Source organism: Accipiter gentilis, chromosome 9 (genome assembly GCF_929443795.1).
Source record: "Accipiter gentilis chromosome 9, bAccGen1.1, whole genome shotgun sequence".
Lineage (NCBI taxonomy): Eukaryota > Metazoa > Chordata > Aves > Accipitriformes > Accipitridae > Astur > Astur gentilis.
In genome coordinates this window covers 23,442,244-23,461,535 of record NC_064888.1, presented here as the reverse complement: position 1 = coordinate 23,461,535, position 19,292 = coordinate 23,442,244, and the positions used below count along the sequence as shown (strand labels likewise).

At 41.5% G+C, this 19,292-nt stretch overlaps 1 protein-coding gene across 2 annotated transcripts in view; it reads left to right on the top strand.

The window, feature by feature from the left end:
• The first annotated feature begins 4,481 nt into the window (after positions 1-4,481).
• LOC126043100 (rho GTPase-activating protein 22-like) overlaps positions 4,482-19,292 on the top strand; it is an 86,254-nt gene continuing 71,443 nt past the window's right edge. For both annotated transcript variants that reach the window (XM_049811020.1, XM_049811019.1), the window contains exon 1: positions 4,482-4,572. In XM_049811020.1, coding sequence (XP_049666977.1) covers positions 4,530-4,572 — 43 coding nt within the window. In that variant the 5' untranslated portion in view covers positions 4,482-4,529. The remainder of the gene's footprint in view (positions 4,573-19,292) is intronic.

Sequence of the window (19,292 nt, the reverse complement as noted above, 5' to 3'; positions counted from 1 at the left end):
TTTCTGCTCTGAAGTGTTCTACGTCTCACGCTCTAGGGTGTTACGTGCTCAGGAAGCTGTCTGTGTTCTCATGCTCATAATCCCCATTCCTTTCACTGATTCTTTGAATCCAGTGAATGCAGCCAGCACCCTATCTGTGTAATCAGTGAAAACCCTTATACCATCCTGCTAAACTCAGATCTGTCTATTGAGCTTAATGTTATGTCCTCACACTTTCTAGCTGTACTTTTGGGGTTTTTTTTAGGATGGGCTTATTTAAATTTTACCATTGGACTCTCTAATGCTTGTCCCCTCACTTTCAGAACAGTGGTCTTGTTTTTAATCTTGGACCCTTATTCCTCTTAGCTGTACTGTCAGCAGTAACCACACTTGCTTTTGGGGATGGAGCCTTCCTTGTGCTGTGGCAGTCGCTATCGCCCATAGCCCAGACAGCCCTCAGTGACATTCAGCAAGCTACTCCAGGGCTCTGGTAGGAAATAAGTACGGGGCATGGTATGTCCAGTTTCCTTCCCATCACAGCGTTCTGCCTAAGGTGCTTTCACCTAGAGCTGCTCTGGGTACAAAGGGAGATGCTAGGGTGAGAGACAGAGTGGTCAGTCCCTTAAGGAAAACCCCTGGATGAACCTTCCACTTCACCACTGTCTCATGCTCTGTGAGGACTGGTTTCCTTCCCATATGGAGGGACAGCATCTTCCTGTAGTTAAACCACTTAAGCATGTTTGAAAAGGTGGAAGCAGGGGCTTTGCTCCTGTTGCCCAAAGCATGTAGGCGTTTTGTGTCTAGCTCTTGAAGTAATGCTTTGAAAAATCAGTGTTTTGTCTTTCTGTGTGGGAAAATCTGTGCGCGCCAATGTGCGTGCCTTGCTGATTAGCCCACTGGGTCAGACACCCCTCCGGAGCAAAGAGTCAGACTGAAGGACGGTGGGAGGGAGGACTTTGGCTCCATCAATCCCTTTCTGTCTGCAGGTCTTGGGAATGCTGAGAAATCATATGTGGTATTGTTTCCCCCCAGCATATCTTCATGTGCTTTGTCCAGCCTGGCTGTAAGCAATTCAAGGGACAGGCATCTAGCTCTCCCTTGGGAGGAAAAAAAAATAGTTCAACCATCACTGTAGGGAGGAGAATGAGATTCCAAGGAAATGAGGGGAATCTGCTTGAAAACATCAGCAATGTGAAAGGGCTCTTAGATGTCATTGTCAGGGGACTTGGGCAGTTTTGAGCCTGCTGATAGTGGCATTGACTTAGAGCCTTACTATATGTTTCTATTTTATGTTGTAACTTCCTTTCAGTTTTGATTCTGGAGACCCAGTATTGGCATATGTATGGTAGAGAGAGACTTTAGTATAGGAGAAACACACAAGGGAGAGCGAGACTTGAATTCTCCTCTTGAAGCAAGGGGACTAGACTACTTGAGAGGCTTTTTAGGCAGCTATTTAGGGGGCTGGAAAGGGTCCCTGACCATGCCTCTGGTGAGATGCTTTGTGAATTACTGCTTTTAAGCATCCTGGTTCCATGCTTAGTAATACCAGATATGTGTTGCTAGATCACCTGGCAGTATAAATGTGATCCTGACCCATAGGACCAATTCATCAGTGTTTATATTGGATAAGGTGGAGTTCATAGTAGGGTTTTATGGTGGCACTTTATGCCTTGTAATGTCTGTGGGAGTAGACTGTGCCTGTTCTGACATAAAATCTTCAAGAGAAGTTTACCATTTTGTAACATTTTAGTACATCTGAATATGGCAGACAGAATTGGCACCCTTGTTTTGCACTGTGCAACTGGAGTGTTTTCTGATATAATGAAAATTGCCCTGAAACTTGCTTTACTGCCTCACACGACAGCAGCCTTGTGAGTCTGTTGGCATCACCCATTCTAGTCCCCCACAACTCTATCCTCTTGACTATATACCACTAGGCCACCCATGTGAATTCATCGTGGTCTTAATTAATCAGGTCATTCCTCTCACTCACAGCATCCCAATTATTTATCCACACTGAGTTGTTCAACCTGTCAGAGACCCAAGGTGGTGTTACTGGCAGACTTGGCTAGTCCAAGGATGTCTTAAGAATAATTCTCTTTTGTTTCTCTGATGCTGTAGGTAAGTGGTTGGTAGTGTAGAATTGAGCAACAAACATTTGAATAGAGGAATACAAGTAAACCTTTGGAAGTTTGTGGTTTCTGCTGAACAGAAGTGTACTCTGATTTCATGACTTTGAAGCTGATTTACACACATCTAATCTCCTGCTCTCAATACTCCTTTCTGAATTATCTAAAACAGGAGGAATGTCATACTTGAAGAAATCTCAGCAACAGTAGCCTTTCTCTGACAATGGCTAAAACAAAGCATGATCAAGGCCTGTTTTCACTGACAGTTCAGTTTCCCTGGACAGAACCTTTGCTGAGCTGTTAAGTTATTAAATTATTTAAGTCTGTTGTTTTCTCTTTCTGAGAATGAAGCAGTTGCTAGACTGGATCTGACCCAAGATGTGGTGTTGTGTCTCTGACAGTGGCTAGCACCAGCTGTCTCTGAAGTGACTGGGGTCTGCAGCAGCAGGTGGGAGCTAATCTACCCCTACACTAGGTTTTATCATGTCTTTAATAGCTAGAGATAACTTAAGTTCTGGAAAAGATGTTTCAATATTTCTGCAAAATGTCTGTTGTTATAGTGAAGTGATCATTCTGGATAGTCTTGCTAGTACTAAAAATGTACAATACCTTTGAATCATAAATTTTGTGGAGTTTTGTTTAGTCTATTTTTTCTTTTCTTTTTTAGTTTGGCGCCTCAAAAGATCTGTTGTTGATCTTGTTGTGGCACAAAGGGAACAATGCTCCTGTTTACTGAACTGTCAGTTCTTCCACTGGTTCTTCCTAGCTCCTCATGGAAGTTGTTAACTTTTTTCTTATTAAAGAGCATTTTTCTTCTTTATTGAAGCCAGCCCAGCTGCAGTGATGGTAGAAGTGCTGCTTGCTATCTACTACTCTTGGAGGCTGCTGAACAGTGTTAACCTGTTGTTGCCTCAGCCTGGCCACTTGTGGAAGTATAGGCGACTTTGTCTCCTCTGGTCTTTTGTTAGCCGAAGTTCAGTAAAAATAGCTCCATTTCTGTAAATGTATTGTCTGTATTTTGCAGAAAGGAAAACTGAGGCAGAGACCAATAATGTAATTTGGTCAGCTGGGATTTGAGCCAGGGAGTGTGATATCTCAGGTCCACTAATGGGCACTACTTCTTCAAAGAAAAGTCTGGTTTTGAGACCTTGATCTGTTAGTCCAGTTAAATATTAAGTGTTGGATTATTTAAGAATCACCTAGTGTAAGAATGGAATAGCCTCACTAACACGGAGCACCACCCAAATGTCATCACCTAGTGTAGTTCAGATTCGGGTCCCAGCAGGACCTATTTTGTTATATATTTTAACTGGGGTGATTACCCTACAACTGCTGGTGAATTTCCTGGCACAGACAGCTAGAACAATAACCTGGATTTCCAGAGCTGCATTGCCTGAAGAGACCTCATGCAGCAGTTGTAAATCTGGAGTTGTTGAGCGCTCCATTGATTCAGAGCAACATAAAGGTAGAAAATAAATGATGCTGCACATTACTACAGTGTTCAGGAATAATTCAGCTGGAGTACAGGTCTAATCTATTCCTATTTTACAGGTGAGGTCACTGAGACACTGAGCAGTTAAAGGACTGACCTTCAGAAATGCAGTTCACAACACCTACTGAAGTCAGTGGGAGATAGGAGGACATGGCAGCTCTGAAAACCAAGTGACACACCCAAAAGTTGTGTGACATGCCTTTGGAAGACTGTGGGAGAAAACTTGGGATTCCTGTCTGCCAGCATAGATCAACATTCAGTAGTCTGTTCAGAAAAATAGTGTTTAAATGCAATACTGATAGATGTCTTAATCTTATGCTTTTCTGGGTGACAATACAGGTTTGTTTCTGTCTGTTCAGTTGAAGGAATGCAGAAGCCCCAGAGGAGAGAGGAATCAATGAAGACTTATGTAGACTAATCTAAACAAGTCTCTTTGCTGTCTTCGAGAATCAAAAGGTGCACAGACTGTTTATTCACAGGGTGAATGTGTGAGATAAGTTTTGATTAAATGAAATATACTGAGACAATTCTCCTTAAATAGCAGCAATGCTGCAAAGGTCTTGGTGTCCTTTTTGTCCTGGAACGCTGGGAAAGTTTTGCATTGAAGTGAAAACCTCCTGAAATAATTTGCCTTTGTCCGGTTTTTAATTTCCTTCATACGGTTCATAAAAATCCTTTCTGGGTTAAGGTGTAATATGGCTCTGAGGAGTGATAGTTTAATACCATCCGGCTAGGTGGCAGTCCCTGAAGCTAATGCCACTTAGTGAGCTCAATAAGGCATTTAAGTATAGCTTAAGAATAGATCCAGAGGCTTGTAGCACAGTGGGTTTTACTCCACCTCTTCCCTTTTAGCTTCTTTCAATCTAATTGCATCAGTCCAGGTTTGGAACTGAGCAGAACCAGTGTGCATGGCATGAAATGATCTGTTCATGTGGCTTCTTGACAAAACCTCTGCTGCTGCTAGCCATCCAGGTAAGCCATAGAACATTGGGATGCCATAGTCATCACCCCAGAAGGTAGAGTTTACTGGTCCAAACCTATGTCATTTAGTAGCACAATAGATGAGACCTATCCTCTGTCAGTCTTAAGTGAAAGCCACTGTTAAGGCAGCAGTTGCCAGCTATTACTGCTTAGTTCCCAGTGAGACAGTGTGGCTTGATGATGAGTTGGGAGGGCATACCAGTCTCAGCAGCCAGTGTGCAATCCGCAGGGGAGGGATTGATATTTTAGTGGCAATTTTCTAAAAGATACACTCTTTCAGCTGCGGTGTGGCTAGTGTTCCTATATATATTCCTACAGTGATCCTATAGTGAATACTCTTCACGTGAATAAATGTCATGGTCATCATCAAAGCCAGGGATATGAGACCTGGTAATCTGGATTAAAAATAATCATAGAAAAGAGAATCTCCCTTAATGTGTGATTGGGTGGGGGGATGAGGGGAGGGATGATTTCCTTGTATAGGTTCCTCCCAAGGGGGAGTCAGTTCTGACAGCCTCGTTCAGTGTCAGGACATTGTGTCTGGTCAGATCTCTAAGAGTAATAGTCCCAGTAGTTTTCTGTTCTGGCAGACCTGTTGTTCTGTTCCAAAAGCTAATTGCTAACTGGAATCAATATGAACTAGATAATAGCTTTCAACTGAAGCATCCATCAAGGTCTACTCCTCAGGGAGTTTCATAATTACTACCACATGAGGGGACTTGATGTTTTGTGAGATGTGTGCAGAGGTAGTCCTGGTTGTCGTACAGAATTCAGCAGCCATAAGAACTTTCAGAAATGGCTAAATAATGCATTAAAATATGTTTTTGCCTTTTGTGCATTTCGGTGCTTTCTGCATCACTAGAAGAGGATGAGCCTCAGAAAACGCAGGGGAGGATATCCTCAGAAAAAGCAGGGGAGGCAAATTCTGCTTGTGGGTCTAGAAAAGGTTGCTTGTACAGGTTTGAACTGGAATGGAATTTGAATTCATGCAAATTAACTGGAAAGCCTGAGACACACAGTATTTGAGGTCCAGCTTAGAATATGTTACAAGGAGGAGATGTAATTTTATACCGTAACTTTGCCCATTGCAACCCTCAAGTGTAGCCATACCTATAAAATTCCCCTGAGATACTTAGAGCTATTTAGTCTACACTGAACATTACAGACATTAACACCACATCATCATCAGGGTTAGGCTTACATTTGCAAGCCAAATACTCTGTTTCATTTTGTGCAGCATGTCAAGAATGGCATAGAAGCAGATCATACCCTAAATAAGCCATGCAAATGCCTTTTCCTCTTGCTATTGCTGGCATTTTTCTACCTACTGCAATACATGAGTGGCAACTTCAAAGCAGCCATTCCGTTTCTACAAATGAATGTGTCTGCTTGATGTTAGAGAGCATCTCTATTTTTATCCTTTGGTTTGTCCAAAACAAAGGAAAAAGCTTCCTAGTGTAACCTCTGCAAGCACAAACAGAGGATGTATAAAAGCACATGTGAAGTCTCTGATGCTCTCTTCATGTGGAGGAGGGTCTTCTCTGCAGGACAGTATAGTGAGGAAGATGGTGTGTTTGTTGGGAGGATGGAATCCAAATCTTGCCCCATGGGTCATTGCTTTTGGCAGAAGGTCAGATCTCATTGTCTTTAGAGAAAAAAAATAAAAATAAATCTTTATTGCCTTTCATGGATTTGGAAGAATGGTTAGAATTGCTGTCGCTAAGTGGCAGCTACTCAAGGGACCTGTCTTCTGCTGCTTGGTCACTTCCATTCTCCCCCTTGCATTCTTTCTCCAGTGTGTCAGCTCCCTATGCAGAATTCAAGCTCTTTTGTCAAAGCTTTCAGCACCTCTGTTTTCTCATCTTGACATGATGACCTCTTTTAAAAATAAGAGGAAAGTGAGGTGGCAATATAATCCCTCTTCAGTTCTCTTTTATTGTAATCATCGCAAAATCTATTCTCTTTTCAGGTAAACTTTTTGTTCTGCTGTTACTAGTAGGATAGAGCTCTGTGATCACTGTCTATCAAGTTAATGCATCTTAAAATTTCATCCTCTATGGAGGTATGATAACTTATGGATGTACCTGGAAATGCAAAGCAAAATGTGTGAGCTGAAGTATGTTAATGCATCTCCCTTAAAAATGGGGACTACTAGATAAGGGCTGGTAACTCCTGAAGATGTGCTGAATAGATGGTCTGACCATAACTTTAGTGTTTTCACTTGGTCGTTGTGTGTGCACTGCAAGAGCCACCTCTGTTCCTGTCTGTTTCTTTGAGGTAAAGACCTTCTCTTTAGTTTTATAATAATTTCTCAGTGATATAAGGGCATAGAGACATTACCCCAGTACAGATGAAAAGTAATCATATCCATCTTTCCAGACTCATCTAAATGTGCAGGAGGTATTCCAAAAAAGTAGACGCTGCTTTTGAATGGGCTCACTATCCTTAGTGCTAATGTGTATTATTCTGGTTTGTTTGAAAGTCACTTTCAAGTAGGAGCCTGTTTGGATTGCTTTGAGTTAGGGATAGCCTCTTTGGGGTCTTTTTATTCTTTTAATGCTTTGTTTCCAGGGAAAGCCAAGGTCAATAACCATAATGCTCCTCTAGAACTGCTGCTTATTGAAATGAGGCACTGTTTAAGGAGAGTACATAAATTCTGTCATCCAAAGTGTCCCCCTAGGATGGGCATAGTTGAAGGGGCAGCACAAGTTGTTTTGCACATAAAGAATCTTCAGCCCTTGGCAGTACTGACAATGTTGTAAAGGACTTGCAGAGCAAAGTCAGACTAGTGCTGTGAGGTGGTGCTTGGTGTTGTGCGTCAGCCTGCTCACAGTGTGCTAATGTAGGTAGATTTTACGCTGTCCCGCTAAGGAAGAGGTGTGTTCTTTCTGCTGCTAACTGCTAATCCACTTTGCCTTCACAGTTTTCACAGTTGGATTTGTGGAGGGCGGGGGGCGAACCCAACAAATTCTCAGGTCCTAGTATCTGGTCACCTAAAATGTATGGACTGCTCTCAGGTTACAGTTTCTCTTACTTCTTAATCAGTTACTGCATCTGGGTAATTTAAAGTGCCATGTGAGTGCTAACTAACTGTCATTTTATTGATGTTATCCTAATGGCCTGGCTGAATGGTGTATATGCAAATAGCTGTTGTCATGATTAGTTGAACAGAACTGGTAGTGGTTCATGATCAGAGGGATCAGACTGCTGATTTCTGGCAGAGATTTTTTTTTTTTTTTTCCCCCCTTTAGCATCCATGGTGAGGAGGTGAAACTTTGGTGTTGAAACCCTAGTTCTTAGCTTGTTACTGTCTTGAAAAAGTTCAAACAGTTGGAAACTATCACAATGTTATGATCAAGATGTGTTTAATAGAATTTATTTAAAGCATTAATTGTTGAACTACAAGTTGAAGCTCTACCTGTAGCCGTTCTAGGAGGCAAACTTTCTTAGCAATACTTGTCAATGGGTATGCATTCTCCTTCTGCTGTGTAGTTTGTAGTGGCTTTGAGGGTAGACAGGACCAACATACCATGCACCACTTGAAAAGGATGACTTTCAAGGTTTGCTCCAAATCCAGCAAGCCTTCATCAAAAGGACTCTCTGAGAATGTAGATTTAGCATTACTGAAGGACCCTAGTTGTCACCTATAGCCCCATTATGCTTAGCGCAGATGCCGAAGAAACATGCAATTTATAAAGTAAATAGGAAATGACTGTGTAAAAAAATAAAAATTGTAAAATGCTGGAGAAAAATGGAGGGATATGAAAGTAAAGAATATTTTATAAACTCTGCTTGGAAGTTAAGGCTTTTAGCCCAAGTTAGGGAAAAAAAGAAGTGTTGAAGACACAACATGTGGGAAAAGGATAAGTATGTTGTATATAGTAGTGAACTTTTCACCTCAGTATCCAAAACTGACTACAAGCTCTAGATCAAACTAGTTAAGGTAATCAGAGAATATATATAATTATGCTAAAGGCTAGATCTAGTAAGTCCAGAGTGACAAATTAGGAAGTCTTTATATGGCAATGAAAGAAGGGCTCTGCCCCGGTGTATTGTTCCTGTGGCACTGAATTCCTGTTTCCACTAAGGTTCTCTCCTGCACTGTGTTAAAATCTTCCTAGGCTTCAACTATTATTTCTAACAGAGTGGTTGCCTCTTAGTTTATACACATGTTAGACAGGACACTTGCAAATGCTCAGGCATTACTTGCTCACTACATTGGGAGTCAGCAGCTGAAGCAGTAGAGCTCTTCCTAGCATTGTGCTGGGCTTGTTTTCTGCATCCTTAAGGACAGTTCTTACCTGTATATAGGACCTAGATCTTCCTAGATATCTCTCATGACTGCCTGGGCTTGCAATTTCTGACCTTAAAGTAGGGTATCATCAAGTGTTTAATTTGCACATGTTTCTCATGCTGTTTGCTTGTACTGAAGCTTTCCTACACACTGTGTGAGAATATAAGGTCTGCTACTGTAATGACATTCTATTCTTATGGGGAGACCTCTGGATTAACAGTATGAATATTTAGTGCCTAAACATTAAATAAGAGAAGGAAAGTATGAAGTAGTTACACCTGTGGTATTCTGTTCTTGTCTGCTTTATTTAATTCTTTCAGTGAACCTTCATGGTTAAAATTCTGTATCCAGCTAATAGTCCTCATTGGGTTATTTACATTGGATTGCTTGCTTTCACTTTGATACTCATCTGAAAAACATTTTAAGGAAATTGGATGTTATAATACAGGTTTTTAGAAGAAAAAGTTCACACATAGCATGAAGGCTGTAAACTGTGGACAGTAGAATAAAATTGTTGTAATTAGAAGTAACATGTTAGTTTGTTCTTGAGCATTAAAATGTGCTACACTGACTAGACTATATCTGGGATCTGGGGGATAAATTTTATTTTCAGTCTTTTGGCCTGACTCAACCATCTGTAGGCTGTTTAAAGCTGCAGTCACTTAAAGATATGTCTGTCCCTGTAGTGATACCCTTGTTTCCTAATCCCTGTTCTCAAGGGCATGTTGGATTAGCTTGAATAATGAATGTGCCTAATTGAGGGGAGTTGACATTGGATGTAGCTAATACAAAATTGGGTTGGAAACAGAGCAGGTGTAATGTAACCTTTGAGAGGACATACTAATTTTTCTTTTGAAATGTGTGTCATGAAAGACCATTATTACAGGTGTTGACATGTCATGGTTCTTAAAATGCCATTCTCTGAGACGTCATGGATGCTGAAACTGAATTTGGTTCATGGATCCCTGATTTCAATTGCTTGGCAACAGAGTGAGCTGGACTGATGGCTGTACTCTGGTCTGTTCTCTGCAGCTGCGTGCAGAGAATGGCCTTTGGTCCCTCTGTTTCCCACCTTCCTAACATCTTTACTCAGCTGCCGCTGTTTTTCTGTATAGGTAAATCTCACTCCTGATAAAGAGATAAAAAGCTTACAAGAGAATGAGCTTTACATGACAGTGAATGCTGTTTACAAGACAGTCGTGATGGGGCAAATAGGAGTATCAAAGGAGGTGCTTTAAAACCATAGCTATAAAGAAAGGAGGTGATGTGGGGGATCTCAGATTTCTGGTGTCACTACTTCAGCTGATGCAAGCATCACTATTGCAAATGAAAAGAAGAGGTAGTACAGAGCCTCTGTTTTGTTTTGTAACAGATTTTGGTTTTTTCTTCCGTGTTGACTCAGCAATGTGTGCCGGCTCATGCAAAAAGTTGTGTATTGAAGGTTTTGCTTTTTTTGAAGGAAAAAAGTGAGTCTCTTTTGCCACAAGAGGGAGAGCATGAGAACGCCAGAGAGAGGAAACTGCACTGTGACAGTTCTGCTCACGTCTTCATTTTAGGACCCACAAAGGGATAGGGAGATTTTTGGAGCTGAACTTCTCCTATCGTTATGAACATACTTACTGGAAAGCACAAATGCTAGAGATGGTCAAAGTCTAGCCTTGCCTAATCAGTGTTGCCTAGTGGTTTTTGCATGAATTGTGATTATATTTCAGCTTGAGATGTACATCACTAAGAATCAAACTTGCAGACTAATTTATTCAGCGAGTCAGTCATAGTGCTGGAGCTGGGGCTTGGAGCCCAGGGAAGAAATAATGTCAACAGTTAGAATTCATCATTGCTTGTTGTCTCGTTGGCACTCTATTACTAAACCCATTTAACTAAATGGATATTGATTTTTAGTTAATTCACTATCCAACCAAGTCATGCTGATATACATTTAATGTACTCTGACTTTAGTTATGCTGAAGGGCTACATTTATTTAACTGTATTGGGTTTTATGTCAGTTTAGTTAAATCTGTATAAAAGTGAGTATTGACAAGCTCTAAGTGTTTCATAATGGGATTTTGCATTGTAAGCTCATTCTCCTACCAGTTCAGGTTTTACCCCATCTTCAGCTTTTCACCTGGTCTTCAGGGATAACATTTTCTAGGTTTATTTTTTTTGTTTTATAAAATCCACCAAACGAGTGATTGAATATTAACACTATAAGAATCAGCACTTTAAAGTCAAGAAATAGCTAGCCTAAAGCTGTCTTTTGTTTTGCTTTCCTCTCCTTGCTGCAGATGTGGTTATAATAGATGTCTCAATCAGTTATTTTGTTTCATAAAATTCTTTTTGTCTTTTTCCTTTGATAATAAGCTTAGCAGAGATACTTTCTAATCCCCTAGTATGGTGATTAACTTGCAGAGTCCATGAAAAGCGTCTGCAAAAGTTAATTGCACACACTCCTCAGCTCATCTGAGGTGGGTGGAATATAAAGCAGCAAGTAGATCTGTTGGGAATGTGTATACTTGTGTGTGGCAGTATCATGGTTTAACCCCAGCCAAGCAACTTAGCACCATGCAGCCACTTGCTCACTTCCCCCCCACCCAGTGGGATGGGGGAGAGAATCAGGAGAGAAAAAAGTAAAACTTGTGGGTTGAGGTAAGAACAGTTTAATAGGAAAGAAAAGAAGAAAAGAATAATGATGATAATAATAATAAAATGACAATAATAATAATAATATAACTGGAATATACAAACCAAGTGATGCACAATGCAATGGCTCACCACTTGCCGACCAATGCCCAGTTAGCTCCTGAGCGGTGATCTGGCCACCCCCAGCCATATACTGGTCATGATATCATATGGTATGGAATATCTGTTTGGCCAGTTTGGGTCATCTGTCCTGGCTGTGTCCCTTCCCAACTTCTTGTGCCACTCCAGCCTTCTTGCTGGCTGGGCATGAGGGGCTGAAAAATCCTTGACTTGGTATAAACGCTACTTAGCAACAACTAAAAACATCAGTGTGTTATCAACATTCTTCTCATACTGAATGCAAAACACAATGCTATACCAGCTACTAGAAAGAAAATTAACTCTATCCCAGTGGAAACCAGGACATGTAGGTTCATGCTGTGGATAGTGGATGGTGCATGGCACAGAACGGAGCAATATGAGTTCCTTCTCCTGGCTCTATTGATGCCTGTTGTGTGACTGTGAACACACTGCTCTCTTTGTCTGCAATTCCCTGCCTGCCTGTTCTCTAGTCTGTTACGATGATAAACCCTGCAGGGCATGGACCATCTCTTGCTGTGGTCTGAAAAAACCATGCGCATCCTCATTAGCTACCACTCCCTCCTTAGACTATTTTTAGTTGTTGTTTGTCTCAACCAGTTGTTACTTCTATCTTGTAGACAGTGGAGACTGCCAGCTGCATGTTTAGACAGCACCTAGCACTTTGCAGCCCAGACTTGGTGAACATCTTTAGTCACTACTGTGACTCTATTTCCACCGTGGCTCTATATGGTAAGGCCAAAATTTTAACTGTGGCATCTGTGTCAGCTGTTTCAGTGGTGGTGTTATTAGCCATACCTCAGTTCATCTCAGGCATTATGTTCATAGACTAAGCTGAGAGAGGCAAAGTTTGAGGCATGATCTGAGGGGGCAAATTGCACAGTAGCAGTGGTATGTAAACGAGCAAGTTGAATTTAGTTGTTTCCTGAAAACTGAGGGGGGGAAATCCACTTCAGCCAAAGTAAAATCTGCACAGTTTAGGCAGGCATATTAATTTAGGACATTTCATCCTGTATTTACAGCTTTTTAAAACTGTAAGGACAGCCTGAGGTTTCAAAAAGATTAATGCAGGGATGCCAAGCATACACCACACAGGCCAGAACATTCCCCTCCCGTCCTGTTTGTTGGTGGTTCTTCAGATGTGGGCAGGAAGTGGGTCGAGGGCTGGAGGGATTATTCTGGTAGTCCTGTCCCTGCTGTGCTCCTACCCAGAGGCTCCATAGATTTTTTTTCCCCAGCATGTGAACAAAGTAGATCTTTCAGGTGAATAAAGTTCTAACAGCTCCTATGCATGCAGTAAGGACACATCTGGCGATGTTTTGGAAAGTGCAGGGAACACCTGCATTTGACTCTGTACGTGTACATCCCCTCACGAGATGTTGCCTGTCCCTGTTGTGTTGTGTGACACCTACCTGTCATGACAGAGCTCTAATGACATGGGGGGGCGGGCAGGTACAATGCTTGAGGGCCACTAGAAGAGGCGATTTGTCCCATACTAGGTGAATGGGTGAGGACCACTGAGTTACTGTGTTTGCGTTTTGGTTTTACATCAGGCAGAGGGATGCTGTGAACCTCAGGTAGTTCCCATGCTAAACAGTTGGGCAGATAGGAGACTACTGTGACTCCTGGCTGCTGCCCTTGCCTCTCCAAGAGCTCACCACACACTCGGCAACTCTAGTGCCAGAAACTGAACTTCTCAGTGGAGTTAGTTTTGTGAGGTAAGGGGCATTTGAATATGGAAAATTGTGTCATGTCCTCAAGATGGTTGAGATGCAGCCTATGCTTCATAAGCTGAAGCCTGTAATATTCATCTGTTTGAATTATGAACGTCTACTCTAAATAGACTTGCTACTATTTTTTTCCCCACATGGAAACAGCTGCCCATTTTTATGTGAGCTTGTGGGAAAACCCAGTATTTGTCCAATTAAAAATAATTCTGAAACTGTTCAGATAGCTGTGCCCATTCAAAGGGCAGCCTGGCAGCTGAGGTGGTAGCAAGGGATTGTGCCAAAGACCATGGAGAATTCCAGCTGTGAGCAAATGTGAGAGAGCAGCCTCTGGGTACCCAAGCATTGCCCCCTCCAAGCTATCATTTCTTTCATGCCTGTGGGAATGCTTAAAAATTATGGATGGCTAGGGAGCAGGGGAAAAAAGATCATAGTGACTTTCAAATCTTTGGCTGAAAGCCAGATATGTTGTTGTGGGCAGAGATTCATATTGGAACTGCAGCCATGGGAGAAAGATTCAGAAATGACTGGGATTTATTTTTACAGTGTACTTAATTCCAAGTTTCTTTCTCAGAAAGTAAAGCCCTTGTTGGCATGCTGAGGCCTAGCCTGCCCTTTCTCACTCTCCTGGTCCTGACCTGGTCTGTCTCATTATCAGCTGTTATTAATAGAGATCACTTAGTTTATTTTTCATTCTCTTTCAGTTATTCCCACTCCACTTTTGGTGCTTGAGGAACTTGAGACAGCTGAGATGGAAGCGAGGAAGCTGGGGTGGATAGAGGGGTTAGGTTGCTGTCTCCAGGAGATGTTTACCTGCCAGGTTCTTATCCCATCGCTGCCCCCACATCACTGGGGAGCTTTTAGGGACTTGCAACAACTGTGGTTAGTGAGCGAGATGACTCAAGCTGGGCTTCCTTAGGTATCAATTTGAAATGCTCAGCCCATGTAACTACTGCTCTTTTCAGTGCAGGTATGTCTTTGGGTGTTGGAGTTGGGAGCAGAGGGTATCCAAGGCATGTGAACTGTCATTGCTAGGATTTCCCTCTGTGTGTCCAAAGAATGTCTAGGTTTATCTTGTTATCAAAAAGAACATTATCATCAGAGTTGGATTAAGAGAAAGAATTGTAAAGACTGAAATTACTCCGTGGACTGCTGCAAGTTCAGATAATTGTTTGTGTTAAAAGAATGGGGAGACAATTTTAACTTTATTTTTAAATGTTATTTTCCATATCTCTTTGAATAGGTGGAAATTGTATGGGTGATTTTTTCACCTAGAAGGGACAAATTTCAGATTAATGAAGAGTCCTTTTTGTTGCTCTAGAATTGGTTATAGGATTGGAGAGGATTGTTCTGATGAAAAAAAAAGAAACTGTGTCTTTTGGTATGTCCTGGATCTGTTGTTGTGATCCTGTCTAACTGCAAATCCTTGAAAACCCCTAGCTTCAGTACACGGATGAATGACATATGGATGTGGTTGTCTACATCATTGAATGGCTGTTATGTTATCCTTAGACTGCTGCTGGTGAGGCTCTATAAATAACATTAAAAGTCTAGCCCAAGAAGGATGGAAGGGCCTGAGACCCAGGGTGTGGATCCATTGTGGACTCTCCGTGAGATGCTGTGTGTTCTTGCTTCCTCCTGAGAGGTATCTTAACACCCTGAATTGCAGGCTCCTAGAGCAGACCATGCAGCTTAGCAGAGGCAGCCTCGTTGCTTCTTGGCTATCCCCAATTCCTGTGCTGGGCTGCTCAAGTTGAGAGATCCTCTGAGCCAATTTGGGATTGCCACACCTATGGGAATGGAAAGTTTTGTTAGATTTGCCAGCTACCCTGAAAAATATCTAAGCCCTATAGAGACATTAGGATAAAAGAATGTATTTACTTCTCAACAAATAGTAACAGTTGCCTCCCTATATTTTACATAGTTTCTAAGAAGATCCAGAGAGTTCCTGCTATTTGTAACTTAATGAGGAATTCAGTTTTAGTGCTATTTGGGCAGAAATGTTAACTGCCCCATCAGCTTCTGTGATGGCAATGGCCATTGTTCATCCAGACAGTAGGTAGCACGTGTTTACCACTTACCTAGAAACATAGTAATTCACATCTCTTAGAAGGACCACTCCTTCCTGGCTCAGTGGAATACAGCATTCAACGCAGCTCTTAAAACTGAAATATATTTCTATGTAGAGTTAAAAATAGACATCTATATTTTATATAAACATATAAATGAGAAGGATGAAAGGAATTGACTGTAAGGGTATTTGACTGAGATTAGACATAATGGCAGCCAAATAAGTTTGGGGGTAAACACTATTAAAGTTTTGAGGGACAGGGAAATTAAAAAAACACTCATTCAGTGAAGCCGTAGACATCAGTAGTCAACTATTTGATTTACACTGCATTCCTTACCGTACAAGGATATTGGGAAAGCAGAATCAACTCACAAGCAATGAGGTGTGTAGATGAAGTAAGGCTGCTAGAATATGAGACCAGAGTAGATTTAATCTTAAACCAGCAGTGAGAAGGTGAGTCAGTCTCTTTAACTGTGACTCAAGAGGCAATCTTGCTTTTACCGGGAAAAACAGATTTGTTTGTTGCACCACATTGATTTGTTAATATTGTAGGAATTGAGCCTTTGAGGTTTATTTTTGTCATAAACATGCAAGTGGTGCATATATGTTGTAATGAACGGTTTTAATAAAGTTGATTAGGAAGTGTGTGTGCCTCACTGCTAATAACACAAATCCAGCTGGAGAGGCTACAGAGACGAGCAACTGTTGTTGTGACTTCAAGCAAGGGTTCCCTGCAGGCGGGGAGCAGATGGGAGGTGGGGGGAAAAGATGAATTCCATCTCGAATCATTATTGTTCTGTTCTATTGTTTTCCCATATAAGCCCAAAATGCTTATGGTGGGAGAGAACTTGCAGGAACTAAAGGTCCTAGCAGACTCATGAAAGAAAGGACCAGCTAGCCCTTTCTTCTTACAGCTTTGGCCTTCGGTGCTCTAGGTTGTTGGCTTTCAGACTGCTTTGGATTTTTTTTCTGACTTACTGTTAGCAGCATGGGCCTGTGATGTTTCCACATCCCTTCTAATAAGTTCTGCATCACCTGCTTGATTTTTCTGCTCACTTTCTTGTCTTGAAGCCATGGAGTATTGTAGGGAAAATGCTTGAGACAGACATGATAATGATGTTCAGGATGAGGGTCAACCTGAACTGTTCCTATTGCATATTCTCCATGGTTTGAGGTTTGCACAGTGTTCTCTGGGTTATTTCTGGATAGTGTTGTAGATGTTAATGTTGAGTTATCTGATCCCATTGCAGAATATGCTGGTTTACAAAATAAATGGATAGATTTACAGGAAATCTCAGAGAAATGTGAGCAGCATTAAGAAATGTGTGCCAGTGCAGGACAGTAAGGTTTATACCTGCTGGTGACAACTGCAGAACTGCCTGCCTGGTCGAATAGCAACTCAGCACACTCGAAAGCAGTAGTTTATAAAAAAACCTATATGGTATATGTGCAGGAAGAAGGGGTAGAATTGGTTTTAAGTCGCATATGTAGTTATGATAGCCTTGCCAAACTGTTTGTTAGCCTGCGTATAGGCTGTGTAGTAACAGACAACCAGTAACAATTTTACTGTAACTTTGCTTTTTCATAGGTAGATCTCCAATCCTAGTCACCTAGTAATTTTGTTGAAAACTAAAACTTTGACAGAAATCTGTTTTTCACAGAAATTAAGCTTTTTACAGTTTTAGTAAAATTACTCAATTCAGATGAGTGTGGCACGGAAAGAGTCCTGGCCGTGAAACTGGGAAGGTGTTCGGCTGGGCATACAGCAGGTAACTGTATGACAAGTTCACAGAGCCATGTAATGTGTTGGAAGAGGATTGATGATGTGAGGGCTCTTATTTTGCAGCCCAAACCGTGCTTTCTTCGCTGCTTTTATCATGTACAAATTCTTTTGTAATTAGCCATTCCCTGTCATCTCTCATTGTTGCCAGGATTCATTTTTCCATAACGTACACATTGTTTTCACGTAATACACTGTTTTTAATCTCCTGTGATTATTTCTGTTTTCATAACCTATCTAGGATACTTTGTTCTACTTCTGTCACTGCAGTTTGCAACACTTTTACTATCTTCATATGCTCTTACACTTTTCTACTCACAGATCTTTAGGAAGATATTATCTGAATGCTAAATAAACCATTACAAGATGTGTTCTCCAGGGAGAGACAAATGTTGGATGCCTCTAAATGGAATAGATTGTGATGCGAACAAAAATCTAGAAACAAGACCTGAAGCACAGCTGAGACTAGAGCCTCATACTGTGTGTATTGTGATGAGATTTACCTTCTATTGAAGGGTTGACAGTCCGAGGCTCTGTTCAAGAATTTAAGGTGATTTTTAGAGCTGTTAGTATCAAATATGTAGCCATGTGATACAAAGCACTGTTCTGATATAAATTCATTTTGATGTTTCAAATTTATTAAAAAAAAAAAAAAAAAAAAAAAAGACATCCCCCCCAGCTGTAAACCAGCAAGCTTTGTTTCGACTGAGATATGGTCTGCTTATATCATTCCAATTTTATGTTGGATTAGGTATCTTTTCTCCTGCAGCTGGCATAAAGCTGATGTAAACTCTCTATTGTGTTCTTTTGCTAACTTGACAGAAATGTGATTGTGTCCATGCCTGATCTAGCTCAGTCATGCCTTATTAAGTGATTTGGTAGCTTAGAGCCAGCATTAATTGTTGTAGAACCTCTGCCATGTTAGGCAAGACAGAAATCAGAAGTTGTCATCTTCACCATTTCGCATATGGGGAGCTACGGCAAAGGGAACAAAACCATGTTCTAGTTCAGAGTGGAACTGGCCTCCTTGAGCTTCCTACTCTGCTGCTGGCTATTGCATATCCCTTCTCAAGTTTAGTACACTGCGTGCTATGATAATGCCTTTTGAGAAGCCCTTCTGAGTTTTGAGTCCCTCTGGCAGTGTTCATGTTCCAGATAACTTGAGTTACTGTACTAAGGAATTCACGAGCCATAGGATATGGTACTGTAATGAAATCCAAGCATGTTGCCCCTGCCGCACTTCTTCGCTTGTTTTACAGTCTCATTGTAGCAACCCAGTCCATTTTGTCTGGAATACTTTGCCCTTTATAAACCAACACTGTCTCTGAAATCCTTTGTTTACCATCTTCCTATTGATTAGTGGTTAGTTCTCTTCCTATTACTTTTATTCTTGCTTGGAGGAGGAGTCTGGCTCCGGGCAGAAATTATGTGGATTATTCCTCTTTCTTTTTTGGCCTGCTTGTAAAATATAGATTATGGTAACTTTAGGCTTTATAGTTAACTGGAAATTTTGCACTTAATGGTAATGTAAGCTTGATCCCAGCATTCTAAGGGACTGTCAACCCCTGATTCTCCTTTAAGGCAGAGTTAGTGCCAGGTATGGAACACGGTTTGGTGTCCACCCGGCAAACCCACTATCATGTGTGTGAGGTCATTACAGCAAAATTAGGAAGCCTAATTATTAGAACTATTGTGTGAGGTCCTGCAGGGCCGACCAGCAATCTTAGCTCTGTTTTCTCAGGCCCTAGATGGAGTGGGCCAAATACTAGGTAGGTCTCCCAGAGTTCCCAGACTTGGAATTAGCCACTGGCCTGAAGGAGTCAGTCTGGGGGACGGACTGTAAAGGAAAGTGCTAAGGAAAAAGGTAGTGCTTTAGAGGACAGCAGGAAAGATCTGAAAGCTAATTCAGATGGAGTGGCAGGTGAGAAGGCTTAATCTCCTGCTCACATTACCATCTCAGAAGGATCAGCTGCAGAGATGCTCTCCCTTCCCCAGCTCCCTTCCCTAGGCAACCCAGTCAGACCCTTAGCAGAATTCACTTGACTGCTTTCCACCAGGACAGA